General features: G+C 35.8%; 1 protein-coding gene across 1 annotated transcript in view; it reads left to right on the top strand.

The window, feature by feature from the left end:
• Positions 1–20,682, top strand: part of LOC146133125 (kinesin-like protein KIF14) — a 29,429-nt gene extending 8,747 nt beyond the window's left edge. Inside the window, exons 7-31 of the mRNA XM_083397650.1 lie at positions 678–788; positions 1,035–1,087; positions 3,316–3,454; positions 3,530–3,646; positions 4,617–4,756; positions 5,987–6,159; positions 7,119–7,327; positions 7,851–7,963; positions 9,349–9,517; positions 10,962–11,113; positions 11,657–11,804; positions 12,061–12,189; positions 12,528–12,636; positions 12,864–13,011; positions 13,507–13,704; positions 14,142–14,306; positions 14,810–14,934; positions 15,440–15,636; positions 16,076–16,222; positions 16,500–16,598; positions 16,810–16,884; positions 17,478–17,619; positions 19,164–19,356; positions 19,872–19,958; positions 20,070–20,682. Coding sequence (XP_083253776.1) covers positions 678–788; positions 1,035–1,087; positions 3,316–3,454; positions 3,530–3,646; positions 4,617–4,756; positions 5,987–6,159; positions 7,119–7,327; positions 7,851–7,963; positions 9,349–9,517; positions 10,962–11,113; positions 11,657–11,804; positions 12,061–12,189; positions 12,528–12,636; positions 12,864–13,011; positions 13,507–13,704; positions 14,142–14,306; positions 14,810–14,934; positions 15,440–15,636; positions 16,076–16,222; positions 16,500–16,598; positions 16,810–16,884; positions 17,478–17,619; positions 19,164–19,356; positions 19,872–19,958; positions 20,070–20,310 — 3,579 coding nt within the window. The 3' untranslated portion in view covers positions 20,311–20,682. The remainder of the gene's footprint in view (positions 1–677; positions 789–1,034; positions 1,088–3,315; positions 3,455–3,529; positions 3,647–4,616; positions 4,757–5,986; positions 6,160–7,118; positions 7,328–7,850; positions 7,964–9,348; positions 9,518–10,961; positions 11,114–11,656; positions 11,805–12,060; positions 12,190–12,527; positions 12,637–12,863; positions 13,012–13,506; positions 13,705–14,141; positions 14,307–14,809; positions 14,935–15,439; positions 15,637–16,075; positions 16,223–16,499; positions 16,599–16,809; positions 16,885–17,477; positions 17,620–19,163; positions 19,357–19,871; positions 19,959–20,069) is intronic.
• Positions 20,683–21,092: the final 410 nt, after the last annotated feature.

Raw genomic sequence — 21,092 nt, 5'->3', positions numbered from 1 at the left:
TAAATGTTCTAGACTAGAGTTTCACACTTGTTTTTGTACTGCTAACAAATTTGTTAAACAACACTATTGGTTCCCAAAATATACTATATCCAATTATCCATGTTAAACTTGTTGTGTAAATGTGTGGCAGCTATAAATAAGTATGATAAGCGATTATTAAACTATTTAGGCTTTATAAATGTTCTAGACTAGAGTTTCACACTTGTTTTTGTACTGCTAACAATTTGTTAAACAATACAATTGGTTCCCAAAATATACTATATATATCCAATTATCCATTTTAAACTTGTCGTGTACATTGTTAAACTTGTTGTGACATCTGAGGTGTCAATTTTTTTTTTCAGTATCTTGGGTACTTAACCAACCAATTGATGAATACTAACACTATTGCGAAATTTGGCCTAAAATGGCAAGGAAGCAAACACTGTTTCTTAAAATCACGTCATTGGCATTTTAAAAATGTGTTTTTTTAAATATAAATTAACCCTATGTCATAATAATAGGAACAATTATTACGTAATCATTAAGCAACATGTCGATATTCACACAGCTTTAAAAATAGTACTAGTATAGTATTACTAAAACAAGAATCATTCCTAAATGCTTTGTTAATGCGGTAATCTCTTTCAAAATTGAACCGCTTGCCTTTCTCGTGAATCACAATGTGTTCATCGCAGATGAAGTTCCACATTCAAGTAAGCTATTTTGAAATTTACAACGAAAAGATTCACGATCTTTTGGTGTCAGGAACTGCCAATACCGCAGAAGAAAACAGCGCCAAACAAGTTGTAAGTAATATGTTTTTTACCTTTTAAGTGTCAAATAAATCCAAAGGGTTCCTGACCTTTCTTCACTATCAAAGAAAGATGGTGTTGTAAAAATTAAATCGTTATGCAAAATATCATAATAGAAGTTATTTGGGAGCGACTGTAGTTTCTTACATTACGCTGCTGATTATTTACTTTAACCAGGTCGAATATTGTGCATATTGATAAATGTATTTACTATTTGTTGAACATGCTGATTTTTTCCAGCTTAAAGTTCGCGAACACCCTGAAATGGGACCTTACGTCGAAGGTTTGTCCAAGTAAGTCAAATTGAAAGCTTTTCCAATGCTAATATTAGCATTGGTGTCTGTTACAATGGCAAGTACACATCGTAAGTTGTTATAATCCTTTGTTAGTCTGCCTCATTGAAGGTTTTCTTGATAACTACCACGTAGTCTGAGCTAACTGAACGGTTGTTGGGTACAATATTTTAATTAAAGAACTAAGCGCTTCTTAACTAGCTTTACTGAGCTGTTTGAATTTGTCGTTTTAACAGAATTACTAATAAAGAAAAATAACATAATAAAGAATCCAATATGTAGCTTAGAGTTGTACTATCCCAAACCCACTACAAAAATAAATCCGGAGCGATTGTTACTCTGCTGTAGACAAGTCACACGACTAATCATTTATCAACTTACCAACAGCTGGATTTTATCTGTCTCTTGTTAACAAAGTTAAGTATACATATCCATGATTGTTAAAAGGCGTAGAACATTGCTTTTGGTTTGACAATAATAAACATAATATTTTGTTACTGTATTCGTACCCATTATATGCCATTTATATGGCGAAATGCATATTTGTAACAAAGTTTTAGACCTTGCTGACTGATTTTTGTCCGGAGCGGTGCGCTAAAATTCAGAAAAAAATATCTCTATTTGGTTGGAAATCAATGTAGACCAGGGGTGCCCAACCTTTTAGCTGTTGACGACCACATTGGCCGTCCTTATTTTTCTCACGGCTGCCAGTTGAATTTTTTAGGGATCACTCAGAAAGTTGTCAAATCGTGACGTCATAAAATAATTAAACCTAAAAATACGTCTACGTGCTGTTATCTAACGAACTAGTGGGAATATATGGAACTGAAAGGCAGTCTAATCGCACAGAGCGAAAAAAATACGTTTATTAGGTTTAAATTTGGCAAAACTTTTAATTCGAGTGAATTGGGCTTAGCACATAAAAAGAGTCGCATATTGTTAAAAACACAGGCATATTTATACTTTAATTAAACCAAAAAATTGAACTTTGTTAGTAATGTAATGCGGCGCAACATGCTATGACATACATAGGCATACCGCCTATTAATATTAACGCATTTGTTTGAAAGGGACTAAAACACATTAAAGACAAATAGAAGTACGGGCACGGCCACCATCACATGCTTAATGAAATACGTGTTAACGGCCGCATAATTATTCATCGACGGCCGCAGGTTGAACACCTTTGATGTATTGTAGACCGTCTGGTGACTCTTTCCGTTTCAGCTCGTAGCGCGGCCCCTTGCACAAACGCAAACGCCCTCGAATAGCATATACCTTCTTACTGTGTTGCAAAACTGGCATCTCATGTACTCAACAATTGTGTTCTCATTTTCTATTAACTCTACGTTCGTTGTCACCTAATTGGGTGATTGGCCGATTGCTGTTAATCATAAAACTTATATTTCATGCTAGTGTTTATATACAACTCTGTTTAATAAATTACAATATCCATGTCTGAACTTACTCACCCTGCACCCCCAATAGGCGTCGTAGTATTTAGAGCAGGGGTTCTTAACCTTTTTTCCCTTATTACCCATTTCTGTCCAGATCAAAGTCCCATTACCCAAAATCTAACTTCTATTTTACCATACTAAAAATGCTAATTTTGCCATACTAAGAATGTAAAACAGCGTTATTTAACAAAATATAGCTCGCTCGTCTCAATACTAACTCTAAATGTGAACTTAGCTATACTGCTCCAAACAACTTCACTAAGAATACTTTAAAAATAAACACCAACAGCAACGCAGCCATCAAGCTTGCTTATAAAACAGTTGCAACTGAAATGATTATGAAAAAAATAGCTCGGCTAGCGGATACAAAAAAAATCCTACTATACGTCACATAAAAATAAAATACCTAAAACCGGCGACAAAAATGGTCACTATGACGAAATAATTCTAAAAACGATAAAATATCACAGTGCTTGTTTGGTTAATTTAAGCGGACTTAAAACAAAAGTTTATTAAATCAACTTTACCACTTACAGTTCTGACATTTCTTGTTATTTCTAATTAGAAATATTCTGGTTCAGCTGATTACCCACCTTCTATTCTGAAATTACCCATAGGTTAAGAACCGCTGATTTAGACAAACATCTCCTGTAAATTTTGCGGTTCGGCATATCGATTTAATCTTATATGACGTCAATCAGGGAATGCATGTCTTAAATTAAGTATTTGTCCTGATTTTTGAAATTTGTACACGCTGGAAATATCGCGCAGATTTTCTATTACGTCTTACAATGACGCGCTTTCTTGGCTGGAGGTGGGCAACCGACAGAGGGCTACCGCCGCCACTGGAATGAACGACAAGAGTAGCCGGTCCCACTCCGTATTTACTCTAACTCTCGTACAGTCGCTGGTATGTACATTATTCTGTCTAAATAATCCAAATAAATAAATAATTACTTCATGAAAAACACTATATTTTTTCCAGACTGAAGAGTTAGAGGGAGAGTCGCACGAATCAAGTAAAACGAGTCGAATTAATTTGGTTGATTTAGCGGGATCCGAGCGGTCGTCCACGGCAGCCACTACTGGAGTTAGATTTAAGGTATTTTACCAGGGACGTGCAGTCAGGGGAGGCAGGTGAGGCACTGCCTCACCTGTCAACATCTGGCAAAGCAAAAAATATATCAAGCAAAAGTTACATCAGTTATATCTCTACCGTAAATTTTACGTTTCTATACCTAAAGCGTGCTTTATTTTTTCTTCTATTTTTGTTGTGTTATTCATATCAAGCGTTCACGCGGTCAAAATCATTGAAATACGCAAAGTGAGGCAGCGCCAAGTCGTTTCTCTCTTTAGATCACAGAAGTGCTATACACTGCATTATGCGTGCCTTTTTCTTTCGCTAATTCTCTCGGAAAACATAATGAACGATTTAGCTATGATTTGAGGCATGCCTCAAATGTGACGTCCCAGCTATGAAACCTTTTTTCGTCCAGCTTGAATGCCCGCATAGTACCTGTACTTGTAGTGTAAAGCTCTAAAGTTGAAGTCATAAATAAAGGCAGACCTGTTTCAAATTTTAAACTTTTGCATCAGACGACTGGACAAAAAAATAACACGCAACTTTCAAAGAGATTGGTTAAAAAGGAGTATATGTGTAGCTGTCACAGGCGTAGCCAGGGTGACCATGGCCACCCAAAAAATTTATAAATATTGTACTCTTAATAATAATTTGTTTTGTAGCTTTTATGTAACCTACCACAACACAGTCGGTCACAGGTATGCCACACCTTCAATTGTCACACACTGTTACGTCATAAACGATGTAGTCATTAATACGTTTGCTATATTAATGTAGTTTTACTACTTTTTAGTCGTTTTGTTTTTGATCTCTAAATGTTTTTTGAGTTTATTTATTTTTTTATTATTATCATAGTCGGACAGCGCCAGTTTTTTATACCAATATGCATTCCACCAACTATTTTTTATACATTTTTTCTTTTGCCTTTTTGGGCAACATTCATAAAAAGTTATACCTTTTCTTTTAAAATAAACGTCATGCAAATGTTCAGGAAGGCGCAAGCATCAACAAATCGCTCCTAACCCTTGGTAAAGTGATTTCCGCGCTCTCCGAAAGATCAGACGCGACCGCCATCAAGCGACGGAAGCAGCCTCGTGTATTTGTTCCATATCGCGACTCGTCGCTCACTTGGTGCGTGTTCGGCCTTCTAGTACCTTTGTTTTGACTTTTCTGTGTCTCCGCCTGTGTTTATCTGCTATAATTTTGTTTACTTTATAACAGAGGTTCCCAACGTGGGCGGTACCGCCCCCTTGTGGGCGTTGGCGAGTTACAAGGGGGCGTTTTGGGTCTTTTTCTTATTTGGGGGGGCGCTGAACGCACATAAGGGGGCGTTACATAAATATACTTAAGGCAAAATTTTATAAAAAGTTCACATAAAATAGTAACAAACAACAATGTAGGTAACTTTTATCTTAAATGGCAACTTCCGTACTGTAAACTTGTAGTAGTTTCCCGACCATTGTTACGTAATAATTGGCTTTTTTTTGTAAAGGTGTTGGTTGCTGTTGCGTTCCACCGTTTTATACGCGGCAAAATGTTTGTATATTTAAAGCAGGGGTTGCCTAACCTACGGCCCACGGGCCGGATTCGGCCCACCGACCCTTTGACAAATAGACACGAGTCCATTTCAAGTACTTTTTCACTATTTTAACTTAGTACAGGCCAAAATTTTTACAGGCCAAAAATTTTTTTTTTTTTTTTGGCAATGTATTGAAACCTAGCAGGAAATTTAAAAAAAATGCCGGTATACCCCCAAAAAATCGCGGTCGCTTCGCTCGCCAGGTGCGCCCGGAATTCAAAATCTATTAAGGTTATCGCGTTTTCTCAAAGTAGCTTTATTACACTTTTAATTAGTAGTATGGATAAAAAAAATCCAAGGCCCGCCTGATTAACAGTTGTCTTAACATTTGAATAACAGAATTCTTGTTAACATTTTGAGACCTTTCAGTGTTTGATTTGGGCCCGCGACTAGAAAAGGTTGCCAACCCCTGATTTAAAGTCTTGATTCAGAAAGTTGAATTTTCCTGGTAATGACATAACCTGGTGAAATAATGTATCTATAAATTATTATAGTGATAACGAACGTTAGACAACCTAAAACACGACTGACAGCTTATCGAAACGAAAGTGAAGACAATATGATGTTAGACAACGATTAATATAATACTTTACTGTAAAGCAAGATGAGGGGGGCGATATGAAATAATATTGAGCCCAAGGGGGCACTAGTGTAAAAAAGGTTGGGAAACACTGCTTTATAACATTCATCGTAAGTGCAAGCTAATGACACGTCATGGCTACCCTTATGATTACTAAATTTACTATCCAATTCCCGCAAATCATAAAACATTGTTTCTACAGGATATTAAAAGAAAGCCTTGGCGGCAATTCTCGAACTGCAATGATTGCCACCGTTAGCCCTGCCGACTGCCACTTAGAGGAGACGTTGAGCACGCTTAGGTACGCCAAGCAAGCCAGCAATATCGTCAATCTTGTGAGAGTGAACGAAGACCCCAACGCCAAGCTTATTAGAGGTGAACTAGCCTAAACCCAGTAATTTATTGAGTCGACTTGTTGGGTAGCGGCTTTTTCATGATATTTTACTGTTAGCTGCATAGCCAGGTCACTTTGCGCTATTATGTCAACCAGTTCGTGCTGTAAGGTTAGATTACAATTTTGGAGTTGTTTCGTGTAATGTTTGATGTCAAAGGGGCAGTTATTTGTCTATAGAAAGCGCATATTACCCATTTCACTTTTTTGTTGTTTTCCTGAAGCATGCCAATGTTTATGCACCTAAAAGAGAAATAAATTATTTGTTTGGTGAACAATATTAGCAACTAAAACATATTTTTTAACACCTTTGAAGGTTATTGTTTATAAAAACACAGGGAGGCGTTTAGGCCATTATTAAAGCTTCGACTAATATGCTCGAACAATATAAACAGGTTTCAGTTTAACCCATTGACTGTTTTTCCAGTATTACGATAAAAGTGCATGGTACATATTGCTTATAGCTTATATTTACTTATTTCTTATTCGTGACACCTTTACCGCATAAAAGGCATTGTCGTTTAATGTGAAACATCGATGGAGCGCCACAATACCAAATTAACACCCTTTACTTTATCGTGCGAAACAAACTTCCTGGAACTACTCATATTTTGCGCTGGTAAGTTGTATAAAATCTGCAATTAATGTCTTCAATCTGACTATAACTGAAATCAAACTTGGTGTTGAAAATATGAAAACTGTTTTGCTCTACACTTGGCCTAACCAACGTTCGCTGTTAAAAGTTGTATCAATCTAGACTATCTAGTATCGTTTGTATGTAATATTATTATATTATCATGCGAGGCACTTGTGGCCTTAAAATATCCACTATCGGCGACGAGCTGTCCTAAAAGCGTACCCACGCTTAAAATTTTATTCGCAAACTACTATTTCCACAGTTTGCTATGTACAGCTAGTGTAATTCTACGTTTCCTTCTTCCAGAGCTCAAAGCAGAGGTTGCCAAGTTAAAGGAGTCGTGCAAACACCCGGAAGTCGATCCCAAACAGTTCAAAGCTTCACTTCAAGAAGTCTCCTTGCTGCGTCAAAGGCTGTGCGCAGCGGAGCGTGAGAAAGAGGAGGCGCAAGAGGAGTGGAAGAGGAGGCTTATGCAGAGTGAAAAGCATAAAACGGACGAAATAAACGAACTTAAGGTAACCAAACTGGCAACTTTTGTGCACGTTACCAGTTATTGAACTACTAAAATTTTATTTGGCTTCACTTGTTTAAAAACGTATTTATGATAAAAAATTCGTGGCGTTGGGTTTATCAAAAAGCAACAATCGGTCGGCTAGCGTGACATTGAAGGAATAGTTGAACGTATCCTTTATATCTGTACACCTGAAGCTGGGTTGTGCGCCCTTCCCTTGATCTGTTTGGCTTCTTAATTGCTCTTACAACCAACGAACAAATAAAACACAAATCAGATCACTTTAAAAACTTAAATATAAATTACCTTTTAAACGAACCTGTACTAAAGACCTTGTCACCAAAGCAAAAACTTAACTATGCTTTGATTGTTGTGGCAACCAATTTAGTTCGGCAATGAAAAAATCGGCCTAAAGTCGCACTACTACAAATCAATAATGCTAAAATAAATAACAAAACGTTTTTAATTTTGAATAAGCAATTCAAGTGTAATGGCATTGTTTTATTGGTTTCCTCTAACTTGTTTAGCGCGCTGGTGTCTCGTTCAAAGTGGACAACCAGCTTCCTAATCTCGTGAACCTCAACGAAGACCCGCAGTTATCCGAGCTTCTCCTGTATATGATAAAACACGGCGTTACTAAGTAAGTTGCAATTGTTTATCGGTTAATATGTTTAAAGCAGTACTTATGGCTTTTGCTAATATGTTTTTATAGGGTGACTTAATTTTAAAAAGCAGTTTATTCTACACGTTTAATAAAAAATTGCCAATTTGTCTGCCGGTTAGACTTTTTTATTTGTTTGAACGAAAAGTTGACCTTTAAGTTACAAATTAATAGGGTAACTATGTTTTTACTTGGTAAAAAAGGTCAAAATTATGTCAAAAATCTACACGTTAGGTCAAAATTTGTCAAAGTGATTTTCAAGTGAAAATCGTTACAAAATGCACAAAGATCATTGCAAAATTAACAAAAACTATTTTTGAAATTGTTTTTAAGTTTTAAATTTTATCAAAATTTTGTTTTTTATTACATAAAACAAACAATAAACGGCATACGCGAACCTGCAGATTTAACCACTTAACCACGCAGGCCTGGCTTATAGCTTTAGGTTTAACTCGAACTTCGTTTTTGCTCCATATAGTTTTGTATTTTTGATTTTGCCAAATGTTTTGTACAGTATTTGTTGTTGTTTTTTGAGTGGTGATTTGCCAATTGCCACCGTGCTCATTTTTTGTAATTATGTTTATATACCTTGTTTTTTTCATTAAACTGCTTATTCAACAAATTTTACCCTCGTCGTTTCTTTTTGCAATTTTTATAATTGTTTGACTTTTAATATGACAAAAAATATCAACTAAACATTTACAAGACTTTAATATTATCCAAAAAAAACTAGTTTTGGTTCCACCTGTTATAAGTTAAACATCAAAAACAAGTGACTGTGAACGCCAAGACACTAATGTAGTACTGTATACAGCAATGCGTTGTTCGAATAGATGTTTTCCTAGAAGATTTAAAATTTTGTCCAAAAAATTTTTTATTAGTTTGAAACTCGTCAAAATTTTAATCTTGTGGGTCAACATTAAGTTTTTATTTCAGCCAATAATAATCGCCCTCTTAATTAGGCAAGTAAAGCCTTGGTCCACTTTTAGTCTTGATGCACATTACAAATCTACTAATTCTTGTTGCCCAATAAAAATTATTTTCTATCAGTTTTATAAAAGCCGACATAGCATAACAGGGATTTTGAAGGAATTTACCCGCTGCTGGGGTGCTGTTCCATTTATATATATATGATATATAGCTGTTTAAATAATTATTGTCACCCAAATGTAAAGTATAACAACAAAACTATGACACCTGATTAACAACTTATAAATTAAAAATCTCGGCTATCAACCCAAATTAATTGTCGTGGCCAGCGAAATGTGTATTGTTTGCGTCAAAAGAGTTATCACTACAACTACAATGCAACTTGCGATGAAACGGTCTGTTACTCCTTTGTCATCGCGCTGTTTTGTAAACAGGGTCGGAAAGAAGGGAAGCGCGTGTGATATCCAGTTGAACGGGGCCCTGGTGGCCGACTTTCACTGCGTACTTAGCAATCGAAACGAAGTGGTAAGCATCCGGCCAAACACCGACGCCTCGGTGTACATCAACGGCGAACTGATTGCAAAAGAAGTCGTACTTCATCATGTGAGTATCGCAGATTTAGCGTGACTTTCCGAAGTAACCCTATATTTTGTTATGACTTTGTGAGTATATGTCGTAATCGTTGGTCAATAGCACTTCAGAAAGGCTAGATCACATTATATACCCATGTGGATTTCATGGCTTAGTCTGCTATGTACAGACAAGATCCCGCAGGAAACAGTACCGTGGTAATTGTTCGACCAGCTCTAATTGAGCCATCGTAACTTAGTCGGTAGAGCGACCGTCCCGGTATGGCTAAGGTCGTTAGTTCAAAGCGCACCGCAGGCTTGATATTTCTAGCATTGGCCTGCTTCCCCTATACCAGTGGTCGGCAAACTGTGGTCCGCGAGTTAATTTTGTATAGCTTGGTGTTATCATGTAGTTTTCGGCCGCGTGATAGCCGTATACATTCATTGTACGTAAAAGTTTTTTTCTTTTTTTTAAAGTTCATGTGGCTAATAATTTTTATATAGTCTCAGCGCGGTTCCGACCCACGTGCCAAATGGGTCCTGAAAGCCCGACGAAGTAAAATTTTGACAACTTTAACATTTTTCGTTTTATATTATGTTTGACATTATGCCATGTGGCAGTGTTTTGGGCATCAAGGCGCCGTGTAAAATTTAACCTTAAAAACAAATATCCTGAATCCGCCACTGTTTTCGTAGTGGTTTTACGTATAGTGGGCGTCCAATAGCTCTAAAAAGAGTGTTGTTGCGCCGCGACAAAAATAGTTTGCAGACCACTACCCTATACAATCCTGATAACTCTTTTTAGTAATAGCTGTTCAAAATCACCAGATATATGCGGTATGTACATTGCTCGATTTACCTTTAATAACATTTATTCGTGGTGAAAAAAGGTCAAAATTTGTCAAAAATGATTTTAAGTGAATATCGTTTACATTTTACAATATGCACAAAATTCGTTACAAAATTAACAAAAACTGTAGTAAGCTTTTTGAAATTGTCGTTTGGTTTAAAATTTTGTTGAAATTGCGTTTTGAATTACATCCAACAACATTTTTAGTGTATTTATCTTCATTAAAGCAATATACGGCATACGCGAACTTGTAGATTTACCCATTAACCACGCCTGGCTTATAGCTTTAAGTTTAACTCGAACTTCGTTTTCACCTCATATGGTTTTTGTTCCGATTTTGACAAATGTTTTGTATACCATTTGTTGTTGTTTTTTCGGTGGTAATTTGCCAATTTTCACTATCCCATTTCGTTAATTGTTATCATCATAGAATGGAGTTTTTTTGTTAAACGTCTGCTTTAATAAAATATAAAATATACGGCTAATGGTTAGTTTTTAAGATTGTTTTAAAGTAGCACTCCACCATTGAACATGTTTAAGAAAATCCCTGGGACTAAATGAATTGCCCTTCTGCAAAACGATCTAAATGTCGAAATAAGAACAGCTTATACGTGTACCGTCCTTGCAGGGTGATCGCGTGATTATTGGGGGCGACCACTTCTTCCGCTTTAACAATCCCATCGAGGTTGTGAGTAGCAAGAGTAACAAGCGGTCATCAAGTGACGGAACGAGGGACTTCGAGTTCGCCAAACACGAGTTCATCGAACGGCAGAACGCAAAGTAAGAAATAGCCGCTTTTGTGGCTATTCGGTGCGAAACTTTTGACCGTATTTAACGCGCATCACAAACGAAAGGATATCTTTGATCGTCAGTAGGGAAATTACCATAGACTGTAGAAATTGTTTTTACTTAAGTGTAGTTAAGTGTTAAATATATAGTTCAGTCTCAGTTTTGTTAAAAAAAAACACCTTAAAAAATGAATGTGTTGTAGCAATACGATTTTTATCTTCCAGGGTAGAGTCAAACGGATAAAATTCGTTTATTTAGTTATATTCAGCAGCACTACTTGGGGGTAATTGATCATAATATACCCTACATTGACAGCAATTATTCGCAAAACTTTTCAGCAATTCAATCCGTTAGTTTTTATAAAACATTGTTGTGTTTTTAGTTCTCCTTTGCTACAAACGTGATCTGTTATGCAGTTCAATTATTGTGCTGCAAAGAATACAAAGTTACTACTGCCACTAATGCGTAATAAAACTTGACAAATACACTGTGCAAGTCTACCTAAGTTGTTATTAAGTGGTACAATTTTTTCAGGATGCAGGAGGAAATCGAAGCTGCTCAGCTCCGAATTAAGCAGGAGATGCTTCAGGAAATCGAGGCGGCGAAGAAGGAGGCAGAGAAACAAATCCTCATGCAGAAAAGCGAATATGAAACCGCGATACTAAGTCTACAAACCAAACTGGTTCGTTGCAACTGAGTCAACTGTCCACCAGGATACACGAAAACTAATCATACAAATGTCTACTTACGCACGTTACTAATTGTGCCTTTACTTGTGTGTATTTACTGTTTTGAAATTATGGCGCAATGTTAGATGCAAATAAGTACAAAAAGGCTGATATTGTAATTATTTGAAATGCTGATATTCACTAGGGGTTTATATTCATCGACTTGGGTTTTTTAGTCTTTGATTGCCTTTCGACTTCTGTATTGTTCAGATAAAAGAGGAGAAAACCAAGCAAGAGTTGGAGGTAATACGCGAGGAGAAAGATGTGCTTGAAAAAGAGGTAACTGTCGCAAGAAAAAACCGGGAAATTGAAGCAAAAATGTTTTCCGACAAGAACAAGGTATTTTAGTTCCGGAACAGTAATGTTATGCCACAGTATAAAAAAGCGACTCTTTTATAATTTTAGTTCGTTTACATTTACTCTGTTTGTTTTTTTTTCTTTAAAAAATAGGAAAAACCACATCATATTTTCTTAGCGGGGTAACAACAGGGACAATAGTATATTTAATACAACAAACGTTAGTCGTAGGCAAATAGTGAAATACCCTGCAAATGAACCGAAAAATCTTGAGATTTTCTTAGTGTCAAGTGTTATGTGTCATTCGTTAATCATGCTAATAGTAAATTTAAATTACTTCTCTTGAGAATGCAATTTTTAATCACTGTGCCTGTGAACAGGTAAGTTGCAAAACGGATGAGATCAAAACGCAAGTTCTGGCCGATCTCGAAGCTGAAAGGATCAAGCTTGCTAAAGAAGTGGAGAGGATGCAAAAAAAACACAACAAAAGTATACAGCTGTGACCCACTTTCATAAATTAATTTTTTTTAAGTAAGAAACTTTTTATAAATTACTGTGTAATGTTTACTCAAACAAACAAATTTCTGTTTTTAAACTCAAGATGTTTTTCCTAAAAAATATTAGTCAATGAATTTCAAGATGGTTCCCGTACCCCTGCCCTAGTTTAAGAACCATTGGCCTAGTTTTTATTTTTTATCAATGATTGTTTAATTAAGATCGTCGCACTACAATGAACAAGGTTGAAGACAGTCCTCTGCGAATATCTCTCTTGGTCCGCGAAGCAAACAACATCAGCAAGGGCCTTAAAAAACACACCGTGTTCTCACATTACGATCAAGGCGACCAGGGGGACAACACTATAAGGTTTGTAGAAGGGATACGGGAATAATTTGTTTCATGTAAACTCACTGTACTATAATATATTTATACCTTATCCCCGCCAACAGAAAGCGAAAGCTGTTTTTACTCCTCATAATACTTGCAATAAACCCTGTTTTACATTTTTTTGTCCGATTTGCATATTGCATTTTAGCTATAAATAGATACCAGTCGATGAGTATAAAAAGGAAGCACTTTTCGTGTTTAGCTATTTTTTGTAAGGTCAGTTGGGTTTTTTAAACGTTTAAATAGTTCGTAACAAACCGGTATAATGTTTTGCTAGCGTTTTTGTGCGGAAACTCGAAACACATACTTTTTCTTTAAATTAAAAAAAAAACGAGGAAAAGGGGCTTGTTTTAAACTTAACAGCTCGTATACTCCATTAGTAATTCTAACTCATCTCTTGGTTCGCTATTAAGTACAAAAAGGCAACTTGCTTAAAAACTAGATTGTCTTATTGAGTGTTTCGTAATATCGCAGAGTAAAAAACACTAAGCTTGGAATTTGGACACTTTGGTCATCAAGTAAGTTTGAGGATCGTCTGGAGATGATGCGGGATCTCTACTCAAACGGAGGATCAGGAGAAGACGAGGACTCGGATCACATCTTCTATGATCCCAACGACGACTGGCAGGAAGCATTTCAGAGCGACGAACTTCCTGAAACTCCAACCTCGAGGTGGGATTTGTTCGCCTGATAAAACAGCAGTGTCCAGACCGCAATGTATTGTATTTATCGAACTTTATATACCAGGTGTTCCCAATAACAGGGGCCGTGAGGCTTCTTAAGGGATACCATAAAAAATTATAAAATAATATTTTTATAATTTATTATCTCTAAGTCTACTTTATTATCTCTAAGTAAATAAATTTAAAATTTTAGTAAAAATACTAGCAATAAGCTACTTCTTGATCTTGAGTTTACTTCCTTTGTTTTACTTTTTAGATTTATTATTTTACATTTTAAAATAAAGGGACTATTGGTTTCTTACCAATGTAATTTAATATAAATAAGTGGACAGTCTTTAGCGGCATCGAGTGCCGCTGAACCAAAAGAGAAACCTATTCTGACTAAGTCAGTCATTTAATCGGCGATTTACCGCATTCCTTTCACAGCCGCTCCACTTCCCGCAAGTTGACGCGGCGCCTCTCCTCTCTGGTCCTTGCCCGGGCCTCCCCCGCCCTCCAGCAATCACTCAACAGACTGACCGAAGACGGCGGGTCCCCAGGAAACAGAAGTTCAACACTAGATAGCGCCTTTATCACTGGCGTATGCAAAAAGTAAGATTGCTTTTTTTAATAAAAAAGTGAGACTTCACAGCAAAGAAATGTCTTAGTACTACTAACATATGTTTTTGCTTATATCATAATTTAACATGGTTTCTGCTTTGGTATAAGCCAAAAGTTTTGTCCAGCAATAATCGAAACCTCCACACAGCGACAGGCTGTAGAGTTGTGGACACATAGAAAAGGTGAAAATATTAATATATACTAAACTGTGTCTTCATGCTAAAAACATTGCTATGTCATAATGAATAACATACTATAAAACCGAAAATAAACAGAGTCCGCGGGCTACATTTGGCCAACGGGTTTTAGACAGAAGTTTTTAATTAGTTTTACATCTATAATTGATTCCGGTAGAATTCCTGCCAAGTAAAAATAATCAAAAAACTGCGGAACAGATAACATGGTCTGGCGACACTTCCGCTTTAAACTCTTTGTTTTTCTTTTCTTTTTGAACAAGTCGATATACTGATTGGTAACATTGTTATTTCATATAGGAGAATAGAAGCTTGCTCGCGCACGCTTATGACGTCACAATCGCATGTCGATAAACTGCTTCTGACGTTGGAGGAGTTTTACAAAACTGCGATCACTATTAAAAGCAGCTTCGCCGAAAAGGATGGTAAGCCGTTACATTAAAAAAATATTGTATTGTATTGAAATATTCTAGACTTGACCATAGAGCTTGTGGTATAGTTTTTTGAATCACGCGTTCAATCTCTTCAATAAAAATTAATATTTCAAATTTATTGTTTGATTTTTTGTACAATGCAACAAATTTGCGAATTTACCTTATTCGTTTTTTATTCTTGTGTAAAACTTAATAAAAGTCAGGAACACTAAACACGAATCTACTCATAAAATTTTTGTACCGCACTGAAGATGGCATAAGCACTTGCCGAAACGTATGCAAATAAAAGAATGAATCTTTTATCATTTATTTGGGCCACTCTTTTTCTACTGAAGATAATAAAAGTCCCTCTGGGCATAGTTAGAGCCTAAGTGAGAAAAATCGCAACGGCTTTTATCTCTGACAATGTACAAGGTCTGGCTTTTTTCGGTTAACACAATAAGTTTTATGATCATTACCGTCGATAATATATTTAATTAAAAGAGCATTTCTTTAGATTTCTACAGGCTCCCACTTTTCCACGAGATGGCGGTGGCGATCACTTTTCATACGGAGCACCTCATGACGTCAGTTGGCTACGTCAAGCATCACTGCCTCGAAGTGGGAGCAACTTCGGCATCTGTGTCCCGACTTCTTAGGCAACTGGAAAAGTCCTTGAGAAAGCTTGCCGGCCTTGTCGCCAAACTTTTACAGGTCTCAGGAAACACTTACTCACTTAGAGAGTGATTTTTGTTAATAAAATAACCGATGTTGTGTGGAATTGAGCGTTTGTTTATGCAATAACCACCACAAGCCAGAAAAAAGACAATCAATTTCTATTAATGTAACTAGATTTGAAAAAAACACTTTTACTAGCGAGGTGTGATTTTTTTAATTGATAAAACTGTATAATTGCTTTAGATATTTCTTTTGCTGAATTGTTCATACGTGCTTTGAATTTGGTACATCTTAAAATACTCTGCGAGCTATTTTGTAAACTGGCGCATCAATGTAATTCAACGTTTCTGATGCTAACCTATGCCGTTGTCAACCAATCTACTTACTGACACAAAAATAAGTACACCATAGACATTATATTAATCTTAACTATACACAAAGGCAATATTCCCCTAAATTAGTATTATTGATGCAGGGTTGCCAGCAGGACATCGAATCGTTGGTTAGTGACTCTCTCCATAAACTACAGCATCTCGTTCCCAACATTTCGAAATACCTAGGTGCGTTGTCTGTGGCAACCAACATGGAGGTGACGATTTTCGAAGAAGAAAGTCAGCATAAGGTCAGTTAAAGGATGTTTGTAGATGTTTTTTATATTTAAAATGGAAAAACTTTTTAATTTTTGTTTTTTAGTTTTTACTGCTGGTTTGCCAAAGCTTATACTACTTTCCCATACTTTAAAACGTAATACTAGAACCATCCTGTTATCTAATCTGTATTGGGTTGCTTTCGCTTATTCTATACCCTTTGTCAAAAAGCTTTGGTAAAAAACAGCGTGTTTGTTGCCATTTGCACTTGGTCTTTTGTAACCCATAATATATATTTTTTTCTTTTGGCAGATCGGCCATCGGCTGAAGCATGCTTTTTTGCAGGGAGGCGACACTTTTATGAGGAAGGTCATGTCGGGTGCAGTTGACAAACTTGCACCGCTTAGTGGGGTAAATATAGATAACCTTTACGGTGTAAAAAATGTCTCACAATTATTTTTTTGTCAACACAGGGACAGTTTTTTTAATTTAAAACTGACCGAGAACGTAATGAGAACATCATTCTAAATTGATCGTTAATAAAAGTAATCTCTGTTTACTGTGCAAATTTAAATCACAAAACGAGTTTGTTGAATTGCAAAAACGCTAATCTGTTTTATAGAGTTCTGAACATCCCATGGTAAACGATCTATCTGGCGCTGTAGCCGACCTCTTGAAAAAATGCCTCGACCTTCAGGTAAGCGCATTTTAACAACAATTAATTTAATTCTAGACGAGACTTCAACTAAATTCATCGTGTTTCTGTAACGAGTTATGTTATAGAAAAAGAAACAGTTACCAGACATCGAGCTAGTGTTACTTCAGTTTATTACAATTAATAAGGTAATACAATATTTAGTGGCAACAGGCAACTTATCGGGACAGGAACTGCTAAAGCTTATTTCGTTTGCTCTCTGTAATTTGTTTTTAAACTTAGGAAGAAAGTGAAATATGTCAGGTACGAGAAGTTCTCAACAGAGCTATGTCAGTCAGCAGAATTATGGTGAGATCTACGAAGGCAGGATTTTTATCAAATATATATAATTATATATTCAGAAAAAGAAAAAAAAACTTTAGGAAGTGCAAAAATATGTTTAGGTCATATTGTTTTATGGGTTGTTTTAGACATAATTTATTTAAATGGAAACTCTTTCTAATCTTAACAAAGAGACGATTTCATGATATTTACGCAAAATATTATATACTGTATATTTGTGTAACACTAAATTGTTTTTAAATATATTTTATTTAACTGTATTTAATCACGCCCTTCTATGACAATTGCAACAGAACGAAGTGTACGAATCGTCGCTTATAGTTCAGGAAAGCGATGTGTGCAGCAAATATTACGAAGAATACCTTCAACAAACCAGAAGCTTGTCTCAAGAAGTTGGTTTACTAGTTGAAGGAGTTACGCGGCTAAACTCTAACGGTAAATTCGACCTATTTATTAAACACATTACCTAACCATTTTGTTCAAACTGCGTTCTCAGATTCGGGTTGGTGAGTTTTGGCTTTGCAACATGAACGTTGAAAAGAGAAAAATTCTCATTGTTTTCTGACCTCCTGAATTCTATGATTTTTTGTACAATGAAAATGTTAATTTCTATTAAAAAGTTTTTTGGTTGACGATAAAATACCAATCCTTCTATATAACACTTTCTCTTTTTAACTTTTTTTTTCGTAACTTTCGACTTCAACCTTTTTCCATTTTAGTACAGTTTTCCCTTTGAAGGAAATCTTTTCGCCTCAAAAGCGTCGTAAACACTATGGCATAATATTGTGCTGTGTGGAATCTTATACTCTAGAATAGCAATAAGCATTCTTGTCCGGGGCAATTTGAAACCCACCTTAATACATTCCGAAAATGTGGCATAAAAACTTTTATGTGCTATAGATATTGATTCACCCAATGATATTGCCAAACTAACGTGTGTGTTTCTCAACCTTTTCACGAGGCGACACAAAAATGTAGGTATACCGGCAAAGCTTTGGCGAACCAATTCTCCTACACGATCTTTTTGTAAGCAAACTAAAATTAAGACAATAACATAAATAAGGTGCAATTTAATTAAAATGGGCCAGGTATTTGTAACGATTTGCAGTCGTCGATTTAACTAAACTAAACAGCTAGCCAATTTTGAGTAGCTACCAGAGATGAATTTGTTTAGCTAAAAAAGGCCACAGATCTATCGAATAACTTAAATTTTCCAGCTTTAGAGCGCCTCTTTGTAAAAAAATTTAGAGATAGTTGTCAATTTGCTTTTAACCAATAGGTGTTGTGGTAGTTTAATGTATAATGCATTGCACACAATGAAACGATAATAATCTTCGAATGGCGCGAAAACGACTAACTGGCTCAGCCCAGCATATTCCATAAAGAAACATATTATATCAGGACAAACTGAAAAAAGTTAAAAATGTGTTGTTTGGGGTTGTTGATAGGCCAATTCTTTGTCTTTTCAGCTGTAGAGAAAGTAAATAACACCCATTTAATATTTGTTTTGTACTTGTATACAAAACATCCTAATATTCATATTTGATAGTAAAATTATGTATGTGTAAATTCTGTGTATTTCTTTATGCCGTTTAGACTTTAGAGAAGTGGTTCTCAACCTTTCTTCTTTCGTGGACCATTTTCGTTGCACAAAAATTCTGTGGCCCAATAAATTTTATGAAAGAACAAACTATAAAAAAGGTTTAGAACAAAAACTAGCGGAGCATATATCAATAAATTTCTGTTTCATTTACATTCCTTCTCAATTCCTCCCCAAGCCATTATTCCTGTAAAATTAAGTATAGTGACACAAATGAAACTAAATTCTAAAATAAATCTAGCTTTTTTAAAATTGGTCTGTGGCCCATCTAAAAAGTTTGCAAGAACCGCTGCTTTATTGGCTTTAAAACCTGAAGGTTTTTACCTTTGAAAACCATCGTTCAATGCAACGATAACAAGCACTACTCGTGTGTTTCCAGATTTCTCGACCGAAACAGTTCCTGCCCAAGAGCTGCGATACAAGTCGGAGCTGCTGTGGCGACCTATATCTCGTATAGCTTCCTTGTGTAAGAAGCATTTCATCGCCAACAATACAAGTGAAGGCCGTACGCAAAACCCAAACTTCAACAACAACTCGAATCAGGATACTTGTCACCTCGACACTGCCTACCTGTTAGTTTTATTTTGAGTGTTTAAAACAGTGGTTCCCAACAATAATTTTGGTGCATTACACACATAAACCAGATTACAATGATGTATAGCAAAAATCTAAACAGATTGTTTCAAAATTTGGCAAGAATATCCTGATTTACGACAAAACTATACACAATTTACTGTTTAGTTTATATTTTTTTTTTGTTTTTCTTTAATTTTTCGTTAACAACTCGTTTACGGCGACCCTCAGATTGAGAACCACTGGCCTAGTATTATAGAATAATTTTTTTTCTAATATTTTGTACCTTTATAGGTATAAGTTTATTACATTTGGAATTATAAATCTAACTTTGTGGTACGTTTTTAGTGAAGCCACGGTTTAAATAAACGTACGTTTTAACTTTTTTGTGCTTCCTGAAGTTTTGCAATGCCCATTGCCCAGTGTGTCATGTAAATAACATCCAAAACAATATGCTTTATAAAAAATGAATTTCTCTGATATAAAACTATTATCTTATTTATTTTGTAAAAAGTTTGCTGGATGAAGTTGAAATGAAAGCGAAGAAAACACAAGAAATTCTCCGGGAAATTATAAATTTTGCTGACGAAAGATCAAGAAGGTAAATATATGATGAAACGTTTGTTTTCACATGCACATTGCACATTGTGTTGGAACTGCTAACTTTAATTTAAAGCCGACCAACCTAAAACCTTTAACTTGCAACTTGCAGCAACAGCAGTCTCGTCGAAAGTGAAAGCGATGAACACCAACAGGACGAAAACTGCAACGAACTTCGCTCAATGTCTTTTCGTAAAAAGCGGCTGCTTCCGACAAGTCCAGACGTCCTAGAGAACAAGGACCTCTACTCATCATCGTTTGCCATTAAAGATACTGTTTCGAAGTGGTTGCAACTGGCAGATTTCTCTAAACTTGATTCAAGTGTCACGTCGACTAAATCTGTATACGTATGAGAACATCCGCTGCTATGTCGGTCGTCGATTTGTTGTCTTAATTTAAAATACGTTTTCATATATTGGAAGTGGTGTTTTGCTTGTGTTGTCCACCAGCGTAACCTTATAAATATTAAATTGTATTTGGCTAGTTATTACAAAAAAGCTTTATGCTGTTTCTATAGTAAATATTCTCATTATTTGCATAATGCTAAAATTGGCCATTGTCATAACTCTAGGCTCGGTTTAATGGTTACGATGCTATTTGGAAACAATTTTATGTCTAACATAGAGATTTTCTTTTTTTACCAAACTTGTAAAATTTTTGCTTTAACAAACGTTTGGAAGTTCTTTCATGTGCCGCGCTGCTGGTAACGTAGTCTTCAACTGTTTAATGACGTTAAATAATGGAAAAATACTCTAAAAACACAAAAGCAAGATAAATTGAAAAAAAACAAGATCATAGAACACGAACAAGGTTTGCAATATATATTAAAATGTAACTGCACGTTCACAACTGAATATGTGTTAAACACAGAGTTTGAAATCACGACCTCGGCCGTGCCGGAACTGTCGCTCTAACAATTGATCTCGTGAAACGTCCATAGCACCATCGCCTGCTGCAGTAACCCGATATTTTGGGCGAAAAATATCGCGATTCGATACCAAACTACGTTTTTAATGTGATGAAAACAACAAAACACAGATTTTTTCGTTCAGCTATTGAACAAAAAACTATTTATTGACGAATTGCAAATGTAGTAATCCTTATTGACGTCAAAACTTAATAGGCGTCACGCTGT

The sequence above is a fragment of the Ascidiella aspersa genome, chromosome 9, assembly GCF_963924565.1.
Source record: "Ascidiella aspersa chromosome 9, kaAscAspe10.2, whole genome shotgun sequence".
NCBI classification, from domain to species: Eukaryota; Metazoa; Chordata; class Ascidiacea; order Phlebobranchia; family Ascidiidae; genus Ascidiella; species Ascidiella aspersa.
This window is presented reverse-complemented; position numbering and strand designations above follow the sequence as displayed.